The following is an 18,999-nucleotide window of genomic DNA, read 5'->3' as shown; positions in this document are numbered from 1 at the left end:
CCACATCTTTATCCATTCCTCTGTTAACGGGCACTTGGGTTGGTTCCATGTCTTGGATACTGTGAATAAGAGCATCATCCTGTTTAATCCTGACAGCAGCCATACGAAGGTAGATATTTTCATCCTCTCCAGTTTAGAGATGAGAAAAATGGGGCTTGGGGAAGTTAAGCAACTTGTCTAAAGTTGAGAGTCAGTAGCGAAGTCAGCACTTGAACACAGGTTATGTGACTCGAGTGACCAAATATTTAACTACTGTGTCCCCATCTTACTCAGAAGTATGTGACAATTGACTCGATCTGTGTGTATGTGTGTGTATGTTAATCTATGTATGTTAATATATATATATACACATATATCTGTATATGTTAATGTTGATCTGTTTTTGTTGTGTGTCACTTTGTTTGTTTGATCTCAGCTATTTATAGTCAAGCATTAAACTAAAAGATTTCTCAGAGCCAGGTTGGGTCTTGGGTGGGTGTATGTGAGGCGGTGCTTGGTACCCGGGCCCTGTATTCGTAGACTCTTGAGAGCCTATCTGCCCTGTTGGAAGGCAGCGTCCAGGGTGGGGCTGGCATGGCCTACATGTTTGTATTTGCAGACTTGAAAAGCTGGAGAATGAAGTCAAGACCAGCCAGGACAAATTCGATGAAATCACCGCCAAGTGGGAGGAGGGCAAACAGAAGAGGATTCCCCAGGCCCTGTGGGACATGCTCAACACCCAGCAGTTGCACTGCGCTGCGCTGATAGAAGATAAGAACAAGCTTATCAGTGAGTTACAGCAGGTGAGAGGCCGGGGCTGCGCAATCCCAGCCCCGTGGGATCTGGCTGGGGGGCTTAACTTTTCCTGAATGGAAAAATGTGGAGGCCTCACTTCATTATTCATAATGCTGCGCAACTCAGGCAATAAACTTTTAACCAGAAAAAAACGCTTTGTAGTAATTTTATAAAGAAAGATGTACTTTCATAGCAAATGCTGTTTCAGATTTTATGTTTTGAGTGAAGGAATGGGGTTAGTCTGCAGTGGGTGCGTTCCCATGTCGGAACCTGGACATTAGTTGCTCAGCGGGCACACCCTGGGCTTTCCGGGAGCTCACAGGGAGATTTGCAACAAGTGGCAATGGAGGGGTTCGGGCCTGTGCTGCTCAGTCAGAGCTTTGTCCCAACTGGAGCCCACTCCTCGCCATCCACCCGTGCTTCCTCCTAGGCCTTCTCAGACGCTTCTGGAGCCACCTTCCCTTTGTACAGTTGTAATTCCTAGTGTTCACAGATGCTGACGAGGGGCTCCAGGTGGAGTGTGCTTGACACCTCTTGCTTCTGTCTGTTTGTGACCAATCTTTGACATGCTTTTTGCTAGGAGTTAAAAACAAAGGATGACCAGTATGTGAAAGATTTGAAGAAACAGTCAGATGACATCTGCCTGCTCCTGGAGAGGATGGAAGAACAAGTGAAGAATGTCATGAAAACCTTTCGTCAGGAGCTGCATCACATTGAGGTAACAGGGTGTGAGAGAACTGCTTTCTGCCCTGGGGGAGGAGGGCCAGGTCTGGTCTACCCATCTCAGGAGGGTCCCACATGTCTCCATCCTCTGTCTCTGCTCTAGGGTTTCATTAATTTATTTACTCATTTATTCACTCATGTAACAAATATTCATCAAATGTCTATATGCCTGGCACTGTCCTGGGGGCTGGGGGTACCGCCACGAACAAAACAGAGCCCTCGACGGAGCCTCTATTTGTTCTAGTAGGAGAAAGCTAGGCAATAAACAGATCAATTACTAAATATAGAATTTGACAAGTGGTGATAACTGCTTTGAAAGAAAATAGAACAGGTAAGGTAAGAGGAGTGGAGGGAGGGCGTTAGTGTTCCCTACCCGTAGGCGTGTGTGAGCCATTTATTTGATTTATTTAGGGCCATTGGGGATGTGGGGGTGGGAAAGGGGAGTGCCAACCAGGATTCAGGAATCAGTACTTTGAATTTGGATGAAATGTTAGGGATTGAGATTGAGATAGGCTTTTCCAAAATGGAAGAGAGCCAAGAGTGTGGGGGACCTCTCTCTTTCGATCACTGTAGACTCGTTTCTGTGCTCGCAGGCCTACTTACCCATCATGAACTCCATGCTGCCTTTTCTGCGTGGGAACCCCAAACATGGCAGTGTACCAACCATGGCATGTACCAACAAGGCAATGGATCAACCATGGTCCTGGCTGAATACATGCCAGGGTTTGCCCTGTGACTGCCAACAAGGGCAGTGGCCTTCCTCCAGCCTCCTGCCTTGAGTATTGACTAAACCACTGGACGGTTGGCACATTTCCTCTCTAAATTTGTGTGAAGTATGGACTTCACTTAATTTCTGTGCATTTGGAAATGCAAATTTCTGCCTTTGGGTTTGACTTTGTGTGGTTGGTGACACGGCCCTTGTGCTGCTATCTGAGTTCTTTGACACTGTGGGACCTGCCTAATCAAAACGGACACAAGAACCCTCTTCCCTCTTGGTTGTAGACAGCATTCGAGGTGGAACGACAGGAGCTACTGACCAGTAATAAGAAGAAATGGGAGCGGGCGCTGCAGGCTCACAATGGCAAAGAGGTGAAGCGGCGGCAGATAGGGGAGGGGGTGGGTGTGTAAAGGGGGACGCCTGGCGTCTGGGGCAATTTCTGCTGTGGCTGAGTTTGCTGGCCATTTTGTGTCTTGGGGAGGATTGCCATGGCAGACGTTTATTACTGCACTTCCTGGCTTGTCAGGGCGGCCCTGCAGGTGGCCATTGTCTCTGGTGGTGAGTGCCGCCTTAGCAGCTCCCTCTGGTTTCCATGGTCCTGTCACTCTCTTCTTCGTTTCCTGGGTTATCTACACCAGCCAAGGATAGCTGTGGCCCAAGGAGGTGTTTTAAGACACACTTTTAAAGGGTGTGGGGTTGTCACTTTATTTTAGAGATGTAAGTAACAAAGAAATAACTTGACCAAGATCCTGGATTTTTTTAAGAAACATAAACGTCCGACTGCAGGGTCTGTGCTTAATTCTTAATGGAGCATTCCTCTTGGAGTTTCTGGAGGAAGGACCCTGTTAAGCAATCCAAGCCTGGCCTGGGTGTTCAAAGCCTTGGGGCACAGGGGCTCCTGAGGGCCGACTGATTCCCTCCGACACTTTCAGACCCATCACTCTGTCACGCTTGTCAGGCCACCTGAAGGACTGAGCCAGGGCGGGGGCGGCACTGACTTTCCCCTTGTCTTGCTGTGCCTTCAGCTGGAGTATCTCATGAGCCGCATCAAGAAAGTCGAGGACTATGAGAAGCAGCTGAACAAGCAGAGGATCTGGGACTGCGAAGAGTACAACATGATCAAGATCAAGCTGGAGCAGGACGTGCAGGTGCGCCTTGTTCCTCCGCCCGGGCGTCGGGGTGGCAGAGCAGCGGAGGGCACCTGTGAGTGTTCATCCGTGGCAACGACCCATAATAACCTAGAGTTAGTCCATTCAACAGAACTCATTAATTATCTGCTTTCTTTTTTTTTTTTTAAGAATTTTTTTTTTTTTCTTAAAGATTTTATTTTTTCCTTTTTCTCCCCAAAGCCCCCCGGTACATAGTTGTGTATTCTTCGTTGTGGGTTCTTCTAGTTGTGGCATGTGGGACGCTGCCTCAGTGTGGTCTGATGAGCAGTGCCATGTCTGCGCCCAGGATTCGAACCAACGAAACACTTGGCTGCCTGCAGCGGAGCGCGCGAACTTAACCACTCGGCCACAGGGCCAGCCCCTTATCTGCTTTCTTTTAAATGATCATATCTGAAGAAGCTCATGCACAAGTTGCACACGGAGGAACGCTTTCTTTAATAGACCGTTGGAGCATCGCCAAGAGGCCTAAAGGGGTCTGGAATCCATGACATGGGAGGAATGTTGAGACAATTGTGCATTTCTGCCAGACAAAGGGAAAATGCCCCTAGGGCAGGTTAGCTGTGTCAGGGGCCAAAGCTAGACCGCCACCATCTAATGAGTGTCCACAACACCCCAGGCACTTAACACAGTCTCTCTAACCCTGACACTAACGTGAAAGGGAGAAATCACTAACAGCACTTTATATGCCAGGAAACCGAGGCTCTGAGACAAGGATGCTTGTCTTGTAAACAGTAAGCCCTGGATTCAGACCCGGTTCTGTCCGGCTCAATAGCCTAAATCCTTCCCATTATTCCATACGGCCCTCTGACTGACGGTGGAACATCGCAGTAAGGCAGATTCTGATTCACCATCAGAAAGAACCTTCTAGTACTTAGAACTAATATAGAAAAGGATCATCTCACAAAACAGTCTTGATCTCAAAGTATTCCACGGCTGAAGGGCTGTGTCTGTCTTCAGTGTTGAAGAAGGATTCCTGCAGTGGGAAGATGGTTCGATTTTCTGGTTTCTAAAATTCTTCGCAAACCTAGGATTCTATTTCAACGTCAGTTAAAAAAAATCTCTCATTACATTTAGAAATAGAGTGGTGATTGCATCTTATTCATTTCATGCTCTATTCAGTCTGCGTCTGGACACGTGTTAGACTGAAGCTTTTCCACACAGCCTTTGGTAGAATTTCAGTTCTTATCCCTCTCTGGCTTTATGCAGCGAGGTTAAATTAAAAAACCCATTAGACTACAAATATTTTTACCAGTCTAGGAAATTTTCCTGGGCCTTTCACATATTAATGTCATGGAAACGAGAGTTACTGACACGGAACAGTGGAAGTGTAAGAGAGAAGCACTACTCATGTGGGCTGTATACATTACAGTTTTGATGAAAATGGCTATTGTTAAGCTTTCTGAAGTTATTTTGGTTCTATGATAATTTATATGACAAAACTACACACGGTTGGCCTCAAACAGTGAAATCATGGAAACTCATATTCTTTTTTGTTGTTTTGCTTTTTCTTTTGTGGTAAGATCCCTTAATATAAGATCTACCCTCTTAGCAAAGTTTTGAGCATACAGTATGGTATTGTTAATCACAGGCCTTCTTTGCACAGTAGATCTCCAGAACTTATTCATCTTGCGCAGCTGAAACTTTGTACCCTTTGACCTACACCTCCCCAGTTTCCCCTCCCCAGCCCCTGGCAGCTCCTGGTAGCAAATTCTACTCTCTGCTCCCTCCGTGAGTTTGACTATTTTAGATCCCATACATAAGTGAGATCATGTAGTATTTGTTTTCCTGTGTCTGGCTTATTTCACTTAGCATAATGGACTTGGTCCTGCAGGTCCATCCATGTTGTTGCAAATGGCAAGTTTTCTTTCCTTTTTACGGCTGAATAATATTCCATTGTAGGTGTGTATACCACATTTTTTTAATCCATTCGTCCATTGATGGACATTTGGTTGTCTCCATGTCTTGGCTGTTGTGAATAATGCTGCAAGGAACATGGGGTGCAGATGTCTCTTCAAGATCCAGATTTCATTTCTTTTGGCTATATGCCCAGAAGTGAGATTACTGGGTCAAATGGTAATTCTGTTCTTGATTTTTTGAGGAAACTCCATATTGTTTCCATAGTGGCTGCAGCAGTGTACCTTCCCACCAACAATGTAGAAGTGTTCTTTTTCCTCCATATCCTCGCCAACACTTGTCCTTTGTCTTTTGATACTAGCCATCGTAACAGGGGTGAGGTGATATCTCATTGTGGTTTTGATTTGCATTTCCCTGATGACTAGTGATGTTGAGCATCTTTTCATGTGCCTGTTGGCCATCTGTATGTCTTCTTTGGAGAAATGTCTATTCAGGTCCTTGGCCTATTTTCTAATTAATTCTTTTGCTATTGAGTTGTAGGAGTGGAACCACATGTTCTTAATCCAATGTTCAAATGTTCGAACAAAGCCAAAACATTCCGGGCCATGGGGAGATTGTCGGGGTGAGGGGTAAGGTAAGACGAGGGAGGTGAGGGACAGAGAGGCAGAGGGCCTGGGAGACCTGGGCCTCCTGGCTCCCCCTGTAAAGATGGACTACCGGTGCAGTGTGGGCACGCGGGACGGAGGCGGATGGAGACGTTCAGCGTGAGAAACGCGTGCAGTTCCTCTGCATAAGAGTCCTTACCTGTGTCAGAATGGAAACCAAGAGTATACGGTGCCACATTTTATCCTTTAACTAGGAAAAGATAAGCCAATCAGGGATTACCCACGTTGCAATAGATGGAATATTTTAGAAGACTGAACTTTGTCATCATGCCTCTTAGTTGTACTTTCACTAGAAATTAAAGTCAGATAGCACTGATTTTTGTCCAAAAGATATGGCCTGCAGCTCAACATCAAATTTCCTCTTCCAAACTAATTCATAGCACTGTATCAGTTCTAAAATATGGAACTAAAGTTTTTGCAAACCACAAAAATACAAAGGATCCAATACACGTAGATTTGGTTTGATGGGTAAAGTACAAGAAGTGAAAAAAGAAGGTGTACTTTTCAAACGCTTGCTGCCAGTGAGGTCACGTTGGTTATGAATAAAGAGAAGCTTGTAAACATTATGTGCTCGAGAGAGATTTTACCCCCCCCCCAAAATAAAACTACTAGAAACACTTGGTTCTTGATGCAGGAAGCAAATATTTTTATTTTGAGGTCTTATGTGCTCATTTAAAATTGTTAAATAGTTTAGTTCAACTTTAATACCAAAATACTAATCATAAAAAATATACAAGTTACTTATTTAACAAGTATTGTGAACTTACACTGTGCAAAGCACAAAAATAAAAAGATGCAGTTCCTGCCCTTCAGGAATTTATCATCTTTTGAGGAAGAAAGCAAGCTCCATAAGTAGTATAAAAGAGTGAGTGACAGGGCAGGAAAGTATGAGTAAGAGCGTGGGCTGGATATGAACTTGCTAGTCTATGGTTCCAGAATGGTCCCATCCCAGGGCTGAGACTGGTGATAAAGAGGCCCAGTGAGATCTCTGGAATCAGCCAAGAAGGCCAGAGGGAAAGGCTGTTTGAAATTCTGCTGTTTTGAACTGCCACTGTTTCCACTCTGCGGAGGCGTTGATGGCACCTGTTCCTGAGTCTGTGGGCAGGAGATGGTACCTGATAGCCGCTGAGGAGAAGTCCGTACTGTCCCAGGAAAAAGTGGGGCAGGTGTGATCAACACCTGCAGGACCTGTAACCTTGAAGGACTTTTGTGGCAGGTTAGATTGTAATCTTTACAAATTATTCACAAAATCCAAACATGGTATTTTGCTGTTAGTCTTGGGAACATAAAGTACAACTTTGCAGAATATCTTCGGGTAATTAAATAATAAGCACAGATATTTCACAAAATCAATTACAATTTTTTAATAGAAAACTATATCCAATGTATGACAATCAAGGACAGCTAGAGAAAATTAACAGTAGAGTCACCGATACTAAAATTATTGTGAGCATGGGTGTTGTAAACCAATAATGAGCAGTGTAATCCATGTAATTGCTGCTAGAGACTGTGCTGCGAGAGGCACAAGACTATCTCTAGTTCTGTAAGGTCATTGACAGCACCGCCCATCACTCCTAAGTGGCATCATGGATGGGAAGCCCCCAGACGTTGTGCTGGGACAGAGCTGAGATGAAGGAGTGGCTGATCTGCGATCTGGCAGAGATGGGAAGTCCTCGGTGCATGCTGAGATGGAAGCACTCGGTGCATGTTGCATTGCTAGACTCTCCAGGTGTCAGTCCCCTAAGAACATACTCTAGCAAAGAGCAGGAGCAAACATCTTCCACAAGAGGAAATAAGATCGGCTAATGAGTATTCAACAAGCAAAGAAAGGTAAATTAAAACAATCAGGTGACAGGTTATTATTATTACCATTTTTTCCCTATAAAATCAGCACAGATTTAAGTTATTTCAGGTCACAAAGAAAAAGACATGAGCTGATTACTTTAGTTCAGGGTAAACTATGAACATAGTAAACTGTGTTCAGCTAGGTGAGGTGCTAGTGGTGATTTCTCAAAAACTAACAAAAAAAGTGATGCCAGTGATATTTTTTTCCTTTCAAGATATGTTATGTAGGAAAAAGAGTCCATTTATATAGTTATTATTATGTAATAATGTGCCTTTAAGAATGAAATTCACATGAAAGTTCACATGATGGAACTTGCATTTATAACTCACATACTCTGACTGTGCTATAAATATGACAACTAATCTATGGCCCAGTAAGTTTGGGAAATGCCGTCTTAGTGACAGGGCTCGTTGCAAAGCACTGAGAAGGAGGAGGTCCCCGGACGTCATCAGAGCAGACATCCAGCATGCTGGGTCTCAGGGCTCCTGGATGTGTCAGTCCCAGCAAAGACTGGAACAGCCGCTCATGGTCATTCCAATCCAGAGCAGCTCTGGAGTTCCACCATCTCTGTGAGTGTTCTTACTTTCTCAGATTGTCACTATCCATCAAGGAGATTTTCTGTTGGACTTTTGTGCCTAGCCATATTGACCAATGGCCTCCTCCATGTCCAGGGATGGTCACATTTGAAGCAGCAGGGCTGGTTTCTTTTGGGGCACAGCAGCATAAATCATTGCGACTTTGCAGAAAGAACTGCTGGAGGGTCCCTGTCCCTGATAGACACTCAGGGCCATCCCTAGGAGGGCACAGGGCCAAGAGCGCCAGCTCATCCTGGGGCCACCCAGGATAATTGCACTTGAAATGAGGCTGTGCTGTCAGCATCGTCCATAGGCACTGTGGGATATTGTTCAAGTCAGAAATTTCTAAATTAAACTTGAATCGTGCTCAGGAAGAGTGGGGTGCAGCTCCCAGCAGCTTCCTGCCTGCCCCAAGCACCCTGCCCAAGGGCCAGGCCTGTATGTAGAGCTTGGTGGCCTGCCCTGCATGCTGCTCAGTGCTGACAGGGTGTGGGGAAGTGGGCACTTGCACAAACAGCCTGTGGGAGTGTAAACCATAAACTGCTCTTTGGAAAGAAGTTTCTAGAGAGCCTTTGACCTAGTAATTTTGCTTATGAGAATCTACCTTAAGGAAATAAAATACTCAAAATTTTTATATGTAATTTTTCCTAGTATTATTTTAGGATATTGAAAGTGATCAAAACAGTACAAATGTGCAACAGTAGGGAAATGGTAAAATATTATGCCATATGATAAACATATAAATATTTCATATATGATAAATGATAATATATAAGAATATGTACCATTAAAATTATGTTAAAACTTTACTAACATAGAAAATTCTTATGGTGTAATATTAAGGGAGAAAACTAGAATATAAAATTGTAGTTATAGTTTGAGCTCAACTACATAAAGAACACAGGAAGGAAACATTCCAGTATGTTGATGGAAGTTGCCTTTGGGAGATGGAATTATGGTTAGGTTTTCCTCTCTCTTCTGTCTCCTCTTTCTTTTTCCTTTACCGTACTTTCTGCATTTTCTACAATGAGCAATATTATTTTCACAACCAGGAAAAGTTTTTACAAAGAAAAGCATATAACTAGAAAAAGTAAATAAAAATTTAACTAAACAAATAGAGAAATTAAGAGATACAATTAGCTATTATCACAGTGACCAAGACGGTGCTTCACTGGCCACCCATTAAAGAAGAGAGATTACAGCTTCTGTTCTGAAGGAGACATTCCAATACTTGTCTCATAGCGAAAATTAAAAAATCTCTGGCGTAGTTAAGTAGGATACTCTTGACTAGTTCCCTCAGTTGCAATGTGGGGATCACCGGATTCCATGTGAAACGTGGAAATGACACACCATCTGCTGACGTGTCAATGCCTTTATTCTCCTCGGCATCACCTCCTGGCCAGTCACCTTCCTTGAGGATCACTTCCTCTGTTGATTCCGTGGCAGGGGTCTGTAGCCTAGTGGAAGGAGATGGGGAGAGCATGTCACATGTAACTGCTTTCTCAAGATCTGATTACACATCATTGCATCCTCCATTCCTGCATTTCCACGAGGGGGAGGCCGGGTCAAGCCTGTCTGTGTTGGCCCTGCCTCTGGCCTTGCCCCTCTCTCATCTTTTTTCACCAGCTGTCAGAGTGATCTTTCTGCACCACTTGGGCTGATCATTCCTCTCTCCTGCTTAACATCTTTAGTGGCTCTCCATTGCCTTCAGGATAAAGTGTCAAATTCCTAGCTTGGTAAGGCTCTCCTGCTCTGTCAGCCCCATTTCTGACCTTTCCTTGCCTCATACCTCACATCCTAGACTGGTCGTGGTTTCCCCAAAGCACCTCACTCTCCCTTGTCTCTCTAGAGCTCTCTCCCTGCCACCTGAGTAACTCCGACTCATTCTCAGGTCTCAGTTAGACGTGCTGATGCCATCTTTTCAGGGATGTCTGCCCTCGTCCTCAAGGCCACGGAAAGAGCTCCTCTCATTGGTCCCATATCACCCTGGGCTTACCCCTCTCTGACTTCCTATCCCTAGGGCTCGTTATCTGTCCCTCTGCTGGACAGGACAGGACGGTGCCTTTTTCACAGCATTTTCCCAGGAGCACCTAGGAAAGTGTCGGACACATAGTAGGACATATCTTAGGCAGTCAGTAAATGTTCGCCAAATGAATGATACAGCTAAGGGAAACCCAGGAGGTAAGGATGCTTGTGTCTATCCTCCTTTAAAATGAACATGGTTTACTAAATACTAACTTGAACTGCCAACCGGAAGTCAGAGTGGGGACACTGCAGGTTTTTATGGTGTTTACTTTTATGGCGTTTCTGTTGGGGCCACTTCTATCTCTCAAGGGGCTGGAGCAGAGTACCAGAGGGAGCTGGCCTTGAGAACTCTAACCACCCTCTCTCCCAGGCTTAGGTATCTAGGTGTCAGCTCGCAGTTGAATGATTATGTTTTTTCTGGTTGGCCTTGAATTTGCCTCTAATGATAGATTTTCTAAGAATTCAGAGGGAGGCCCTTGTCCTTAAGGTTCCTCTGACGCAACTCCAGAATAAATTCTCAGGGACCCTCAGGCATAACAATTATACCAGGGCCAATTAATATATATATATATTTTTAACTTAACTTTAGATTCTTGAGCAACAGCTTCAGCAAATGAAAGCAACTTACCAGCTGAACCAAGAGAAGTTAGAGTACAACTTCCAGGTGCTGAAGAAGAGAGATGAAGAAAGCACGGTGATCAAATCCCAGCAGAAGAGGAAGATTAACCGGTAGGCCACGTGCAGAGCATCTGTCTTCCGGGCCCTTCTATGCTGAAAGTAGGGATGGGCACGCGCTCTTCCCTTTTGTAGGAGTAGACACTCTTAAAAATATAACTGACTCTTATTAAAAGAGCTTTTTGGAAAAGGTAATACGTTCCACCGCCCCAAAAGAGTATGCAGCAAAGATTCTGTTTCCCATCCCTCACTGTTGGTTCCTCTTTCCCACCTCTGTCACCATTATTTGTTTCTTTTGTTTCTTCCAGAATTTCTTGTTACATATATAAACAAACACGAGTAAGTGTTCTCATCCCCCTCTGCTTTTACACAAATGATAGCATTCCATACGCACTGTTCTGTATCCTAAAGATGTTTCCATACCAGATCATAGAGAGCTTTCACATTATTTCTTAAGGTGCCTAGTACTCCACTGCATAGATATGCTATGATTTACTTAACCCTATTGATGGACACTTAGATAGCTTCTAGTCTTTTGCTGTTGCAAATAAGACCAATATAAGTATCTAGTTAGTACAGAAGCTGTACATGTGCGTTATAGAAAATTGGAAACTACCACAAGGGAAAGTAAGGTAAAAACACAGAAATACCATATTCCTACAACCAGAGGTAGGTTGTGTATATCTTTCTGGATCTCTTTCTCTAGATAGATAGATAGATACAAATATAGATATGACATCCTACTGTAACTGTTGTTTTGTAATCTGCCATTTTTTAAAAAAGTCAACAATTTCCACCTTTCCATTTCAGTAAGTTTCATTTCATCTAAATATCTGGATCACATTCAGATTTCCCCAGTTGTGCAAAGATATTCTTTATAGTAGGTTTGTTCAAACTAGTATCTCTTCGAGGACCAGGAATTGCATCAGGTTGTTAAATTAAGCTCCTTACGTCTCTGATTTATTAGGATCCTCCCTGCCCCTCCACCTGCCAACCTCCTTGTTAAATGTTACCTACTTATATACTTACTGTCTAATTTTTTTTTGGTGTGTGTGGGGGGGTGGCAGGGTGCGTGGAACCCATTATTTGCTCAAAAGACTGGGCCAGTTATCTTAGAGAATGTCCCACTTTCTGGATTTGAATTTTTACATTTACTTGTTTCTCTGGTCCTACATTTCCTTTAAATTGTAAGTCATAATAACAGACTTATGGATTCAATTTACACACTTTTGGCAAGAATATTTCCTGTCAGATGTGTGCTTCATACTGCATAATAATGGAAGACACCTTTTGTTATCTAGTTGACCTACCATCCATGATGCTAGGATTAACCATGGCTTAGGGGAATGCAGGCATTTGTGATTTTGACAGATATTACCAATTGCTCTCTTTAGGGGTTGTACTGACTGACGATCCCAACAGCAATGTATGCAAGTACCTGACTCCCCACAGCCTTGGAATTTTGTCAGTAGTGTAAGTGAGAAATGGTGTCTCAATGTGTTTTTATTTTGTATTTCTCTTATGCAAGAAATTGAGCATGGTTTTGTAAGTATACGAGTCATTTGATATTTTCTTGTTTATCAATTATATATTATATATTATATTTGAATATACCTTGTCTACTTTTCTATTGGAGTTGTTGGTCTTTTGCTCATCAGTTCTTAGGTACTCCTTCTGTATTAGGAAGGTTAGTCTTCTGTTACAGGAATTGCAAATATTTTAAACTGGTTTGCCTTTGGATCGTACTTATGGACTTTGCAGTGCAGATGTTTTAGATCTCCATGTTACTGCATTTGTTGATATTCTTCTTTATGGCTTCTGGGTTTTGACTCATGGTTAGAAATGCCTTCCCCACCCTGAGGTGATGACGGACTTCTCCCACATTGTCCAGTGATATATTTATAGTTTCACTTTTTACACTTAAACTTGGACTTTACCTTAGTGTATAGTGTGAGGTGTGAATCCAACTTTTAGTTTTCCCCAGATGGCTAATGATCGTCCCAATGCCATTCCTTACTGATTGGAGATGGCAACTTTATTACTTAACTTCTGTATATATTTGCATCTTTTCTGTTCCATTTGTCTTCTTTGTCTTTTCAAGTCCCAGTACTACACGGTTTTAATTATTGGGGCACTGTAATATGTTTTAATATCTGATAGGGCTAGTCTTCCCATATTACTCTCTAAAAATATAACTAACTCTTGATTCTTTATATCAGGGACACAACAATTACCAAACAAGGTAACATTTATATAGCTTATTTATTTTTGGTCTTTAAATGAAATCAGAGATGTATATTTATACACACAGCACACTGGTCCAGACACACTCATTCTTCGTGTGCTTGATCCCAACTCTATGGCTTACTGAAAGATACCTATTACTCAGAACTTCTCGAATTTCCACTTTCCTCCCTTCTTCCTGCCTCTTTTCTTTCATCCCTCCTCCCTTTCTTCCTTTAAGAAATCTCTCCTGAGTTCCAGACCATTGTGTGAGGCTCTGAGGATCAGAGTAGAATAAGACATGTTATTTAATCCTTGTTTGAGGAGTTTCCCCCAAAACCCAAACAGCCTATTATTATTTATGAATTTATCCACTTGTAGGATGATGATACATTTTGGACAAGTGTTGGGTTTGTAGAGAAATACCAGTTGACCTTTTGATAGTTATTTATAACAGAAAATGGTACTGAATACATGAGCTGGCATCTTAAGCCTGATGATCTAGATAAATGAGAGTAGTTAGGAGACAATATTTATGAGAAAATCCCTCTATATGCACCATACAAGATAGGGGAACATCAGTGACAGTCACAAATCAGGACAGTGAGAAAGGGTTATCTGGGGAGGCTTCCTGAAGAAGTGAAATAGTGAAGGAGGGAGGGACGCGAATTGGCAAAAAGGAGTTAAGAGAAGACTCCGGGGTAGACAGCCTCTGAGCTGGGCGTGGCAGGTCTGAAGGCAAGGAGGCAGGAATCAGGAAGTTGCCTGATTGACGAAGAGATGGCCCCGTGGGAGAAGGGAGGTTGGCAAGGCGGGAGGTGGGAGAGGAGCCTGAGGCGGAGTTTGGGTTTGATCCACATGGCAGAGGGATGGTTGGCATCATCCACACCACCTCCTCCTCACTGCCTCTTCCCTCTGACTTCAGACTTACCCCGCTTTCCCTTGTCCTGAGGAGCCCTTCAGCCGACCCTGCTGCTCCTCTCGAAGGGCTGTCTTTTCTCTCCTTGCTTTCATGGCCATTTCCTTTCCTCTTTACTTATCCCTCCTCCGACATTTCAGAAGTTGGCCTATGACCTCAGACGTGGACAAAGACTTCGCTCTGTAGGATACCAAGGATGCCCTTCTAGCCAAACACTGTGGCTTTTCCTCGGGCCTCATCTTAGTGTTAGTGGATAACAGTTCTCAGAACTTTTCTCCTTTGGTTTTCATGACTCTGAAATGTTTGTTCTTCTTTCTCCATGTATTCCTAATTTGTTTCCTTTGGTGATTCTGCTTTTTCTTGCCTGGTAAGATATTCTAGAGAGCATCTTACCCCTTTGCTTTTTATTTTTATTCCCTCTGCCTTGTACATCAGTCTCATGGCTTTGAATTCTACCTCTTTGTTGGCGACTACCAACTTCATATCCCTAATTCGGACTTCACGTCCTTGCTTTATCTGGAACTGCCAAGAGAACATTTCACCTGGAGAGTCGCTGTCGTTTCCAGTGTACAGTGTCTGAAACCAGCCTTGCCTACCCCCCCAGTTTCCCAGTCCTCCCCCTCCCTCCCCTTCATTTCTAGCTTCCAGCCAGTCACTGAGGACTCGACTTTTTGTTGAGCCATCTTTTCTTTCCCTTGAAGTCCTGCTTTCCTCTCCACTCCCTCTCTTGCCACCCTGCTCAGGCCTTCAGGATTCACTTGGAGTTTATTTTTGTTTTATCAGCTTCTATGATTAGATGACACACAGAAATTCCGTTACTAAATGATGTTGAAAAAAACGATCTGGGATGCCTACTCAAAAAGATTTTTTTTAACCCCTCTCTGTGGAAATTCTCTTAGAAAGCTGTAGTTAAGAAAATAAATTAGATATTTCTTTTTTTCAGAGACTAGGTTAAATAGTTTTTGCACTTTATTGAGGATGAAAATATGAATGATGAATGTTTGTGCTTTAGGGACCTTCTGACTGTTGCAGAATAATGCTCAAGGGGGGACATTTTGTTTAAAAAATTTTTAAACTTAAAATATGTAGGCCTTCAAACTCTCTGTTCCTGTGTAAATGGGGCACTGACATAAGACACCTCTTCAGTAGTTAGACGTATGAAGTGTGGTCCTGGGTCTAAAAGCCGCGCCTGCCATGCATATTTCATGAGGCAAGTTTCCTTGCACAGAGCTCCTGAGGGCAGTGACATGGGAGCTGTGGCATGGCTCGATTTGCAGTGCTGTTGGTCAGGTGACAGCTCTCTCACTGTGCTGGAGCCTTTGGCCACTCCCCTCTCCTGCAAGCCAGAGTAAGTTCAATGCCTCACCTCTGGGCTCCCCCAGCATTCTGGGTAAAACTTTTTATACCCTACTGTAGTTAATGTTTGTCTTTGTCTCTGACTGGACTGATGGTGCCTTGTGTTCAAACATGTCCTTGTATTCATCTTTGTATTCAAACATACACTCGGCAGAAAAGAGACCTTTCAGGTTTGATGAATGAACAAGTTAATGAGTGAATGAATGAACGAGCTATTACACCTGTTAACAGTATCAACTCTTGGAAGACAGAGGACTCCGCTCTCATAGGCTTGTGGTGTGAAGTTTAAATTTTTTCCTTTCTATTTTCCTTGTTTCAGAAGTGAATTGAACTTCCAAGTCATGAGAGTGAAACAGTTGAGACATGTTATTTAAACATGTGAGGTGGGCACTAGATACGGACACTCTGACGAATGGTGTGTTGAGTGAGATTCAGTTATGCTCTTGCTAGGGGACTGCCCCTTGGTGGATTTGGGCTTCTGGACTGTTTAAATGCATTTCGTTCTGGACAATCTCATTACCTCCTGTTGCCTTTCCTTGATCACAACTGGAGTTGCGTTTTGGAAAACATGGGGTCTGCCCTTCCAAAAATCTGGCCCTGGGTTTGTTGTAGAACTGAGTGAGGTGGATGAGAGGAACATACATTACACCTTCTATTCAGCAGCAGACTAACTTTCTTCTTTGCTTCAACGCAGCCTGCATGATATACTTAACAATCTGAGATCAAAATATACCAAGCAGATAAAGCAGTTTCAGGAGGAGAACCAGTCACTAACCTCAGACTACAAACGCCTTGTGAAGCAATTCAAGGAGCTACAGAAAGCCATGAGGTATTTTAGGGGCTTGGGACCCAAGGCACGTGCCCTAGAATAGAGGTTGGGGGTAGAGTTGGTAGTGGCAGTGATTTCAGTAGACTTTGATATCACCAGGTTTTTGGAGCTGGACCAGGCCACTAAAGAGTCCTTTGTGCTGCCTTCCTTGTCCCTTTACTTGCATGTCACGTGCCTTGTTTACACTTACAAGGGTGGCTTCTAGTCGGTCATAGCTGAGGATCAGTGGTCCAGGGACTGGGCCAGGCCCAGGATTTACCACAGCTCTGCCTCAGCTCTTACCCTGCTGCTAATTGAGGGGAGCCTGGCCAGGCCCAGGGGTCAGTGGGCCATGCTCAGTAACTCTTCTTTACAGGCATTTTGCTCTCGTCGATGAGGAGCAGTTTCAGGAGATTTGGCTGATGAATGAAGAGGAGGCAAAGGATCTGATAAGCAGAGCCTTTGATGTAGACAGGATCATCCATACCCATCACCTGGGGCTCCCCTGGACAGCGCCTGATTTCTGGTTCCTGAAGAACGTGGGCCCTATTTCTCAGCAACAGTGGAAGTCGGCCACACAAATATTAGAAGAAGTGCTGATGCAAACAGGTGACTAGAACCAAGTCACAGAGTCTTTGCGCTGGAGGGGCCCTCTGAGAACACTGGGTCAACCTATCCATTTTACAGATAAGGGAACTGAAGTCCAGAGAAGGGGAAGAAGTCTCATAGCTAAGAGGTCCATCGGGCATGCCTGGCTGATATGGCTTTTAAGTCTCCTCTGCTTTATAGCTTTATCCTCTCCCCTGGATTGTAAACTGGCAGTTAGATCTAGAAGCTTGATTAGATTCAGGTTCTATTTATTTTTGCTAAGTACACTGTTGTGTACCTCCATTGAGATAAACTAATGTTAGATTGTCTTTCTTCTTGTGATGTTAGCAACCACTGATAATCATTTTCTAAGATCCATTCATTGCAGGAGGGATTGCAAAATGGTGAAACTCTGAATTCTGTCATCATGTCTTCATTTATTAGCTGGGACACTTCTGAAAAGAGAGTCTTCCCCTCATCAGCTTTTTGTTGCCCTGAGATACAGTTTGTACAGGAAAAGCAGGATAGGTGTTTATCCTTTCTCTATACTGGTTCTCAGAATGAATGGGTTGGGTCTCTAACATCTTCCACGGGCGACCAATGAGGTTTTATAAAAGACAAAATCCCTATGAACACATGGATTTAAATAAATTTGATGTGCTTCAGCTCCTGCCATTAGCATCCTTGCTGATGCTCGAGTTGTCCCACCTTTGGCCAGAGGGTGTCTCTTCCTGTGGCCCCTGGGTCCCGTTGACACAGCCCTGGTAGGCTTTGATAGTTTCCTGGCTTTCTGGAATGACCAGGCGTTCCAGGCTCACCGTATACTGTTCCTGTGTCAGGTCTGGGATCAGCTGTTCCTCCCGGGAGGCCCAGTCCTTTTAAGCAGGGAAGGTCTTGCGAAACCGTCCTTTCATTGTTTTGGGTTGGTCCTTGTTTCCAGGCCTTCTCAGTGGACGAGCCTAGGGTAGAGGATTATGTATTCAAGATAAAACAAATCATGTGTTCATCCTAATAGTTCCTAATCATCAGGATGTCAGGATTTTTACTTAACCTTCTCAAAGCGTGTCTCCTCGCTCCTGAGTTGGAAATCCTGGTACTCAGTGACTCCAAAATAGTTACTCATTGCTCTTCCTAAGCTACCATGGAATGGTCTCAGCGTGGAACACCAACCCTGCCACTAACGAATGATTACTAAGCGAGTTTAAACTTTCCCAGAGTTCTTTTTGTTCTTAGGGTGTGTCCCACTAGGGATGTGCAGACAGACTGCTGTTTTAGGGTTACTCGGAATAGTTTCTATGCGCTTTTGTCACCAACTGACAACACATTTAGGTCTTTTCGTTTTATTTTTGATTGTTAGGGATTACTTTTCACAATTTAATTTTGTTTAATAGTTATGTAAAATATTTACATGCTTCCCAAGTCAAATGTACAAAAACAAGGCAGTAGACTCAAAGAAGTGTGGCTTTTCTCCTCTCTGCCCTATTTCGCCCTTCTGCTAGAGGGAACTATTTAAACATTTATAGTTTGTCCTTTCATTGCTTTTTAAAATTGTAAACAAATGTGTGTATATATTTGTGTAAATCCCTTTTTTTTAGGTAAATGAGAGCATATGCTTTCCTCCACCTGCTTTTTTCATTTACTATATATCCTGGAGATCAAGCTATAGTAGTAAGAAGCAATATTCTTCATTCCTTTTTATCTGGTACCCTCTTATGTGGCTGTGTCTGATTGATTCACAGTCCTCTGTTGATGGTCATTTGGGATATTTCCAGTTTTTTGTTTTTTGGTTTTTTTTGCTATTACAAACAGCGCTGCAACAAATAGCTTTGTGCATTTGTGTTTTCGTGTTTTGCTGGTGAATTGTTGGGACAGATCCTGGGAGATGGATTGCTGGGTCAAAGGCTCAATGCTCTGTGATTTCGCTGGATGTCACTCCACAGGAATGGTACCACTTTGCAGCCCCACCAGCAATTTGATTTCTTGTACTTTTCAAAACCTTTTCATATATGTTATCTCAGTGTACCTTTTGACAACCAGTAAAACCTGGAGGGTCCAATGATTTTTATTCCTGTTTTCAGATG

General features: G+C 43.4%; 1 protein-coding gene across 2 annotated transcripts in view; it reads left to right on the top strand.

The window, feature by feature from the left end:
* Window positions 1–18,999, top strand: part of DRC1 (dynein regulatory complex subunit 1) — a 41,973-nt gene that overhangs the window by 15,231 nt on the left and 7,743 nt on the right. For both annotated transcript variants that reach the window (XM_008513047.2, XM_070573083.1), the window contains exons 4-10: window positions 599–782; window positions 1,355–1,492; window positions 2,500–2,586; window positions 3,241–3,363; window positions 10,939–11,078; window positions 16,217–16,351; window positions 16,707–16,939. In XM_008513047.2, the coding sequence (XP_008511269.2) occupies window positions 599–782; window positions 1,355–1,492; window positions 2,500–2,586; window positions 3,241–3,363; window positions 10,939–11,078; window positions 16,217–16,351; window positions 16,707–16,939 (1,040 nt within the window). The remainder of the gene's footprint in view (window positions 1–598; window positions 783–1,354; window positions 1,493–2,499; window positions 2,587–3,240; window positions 3,364–10,938; window positions 11,079–16,216; window positions 16,352–16,706; window positions 16,940–18,999) is intronic.

This window comes from Equus przewalskii, chromosome 14 (assembly GCF_037783145.1).
Source record: "Equus przewalskii isolate Varuska chromosome 14, EquPr2, whole genome shotgun sequence".
NCBI classification, from domain to species: domain Eukaryota; kingdom Metazoa; phylum Chordata; class Mammalia; order Perissodactyla; family Equidae; genus Equus; species Equus przewalskii.
Note: the sequence above shows the minus strand (reverse complement) of the source record. Positions and strands in the feature narration are given on the sequence as shown.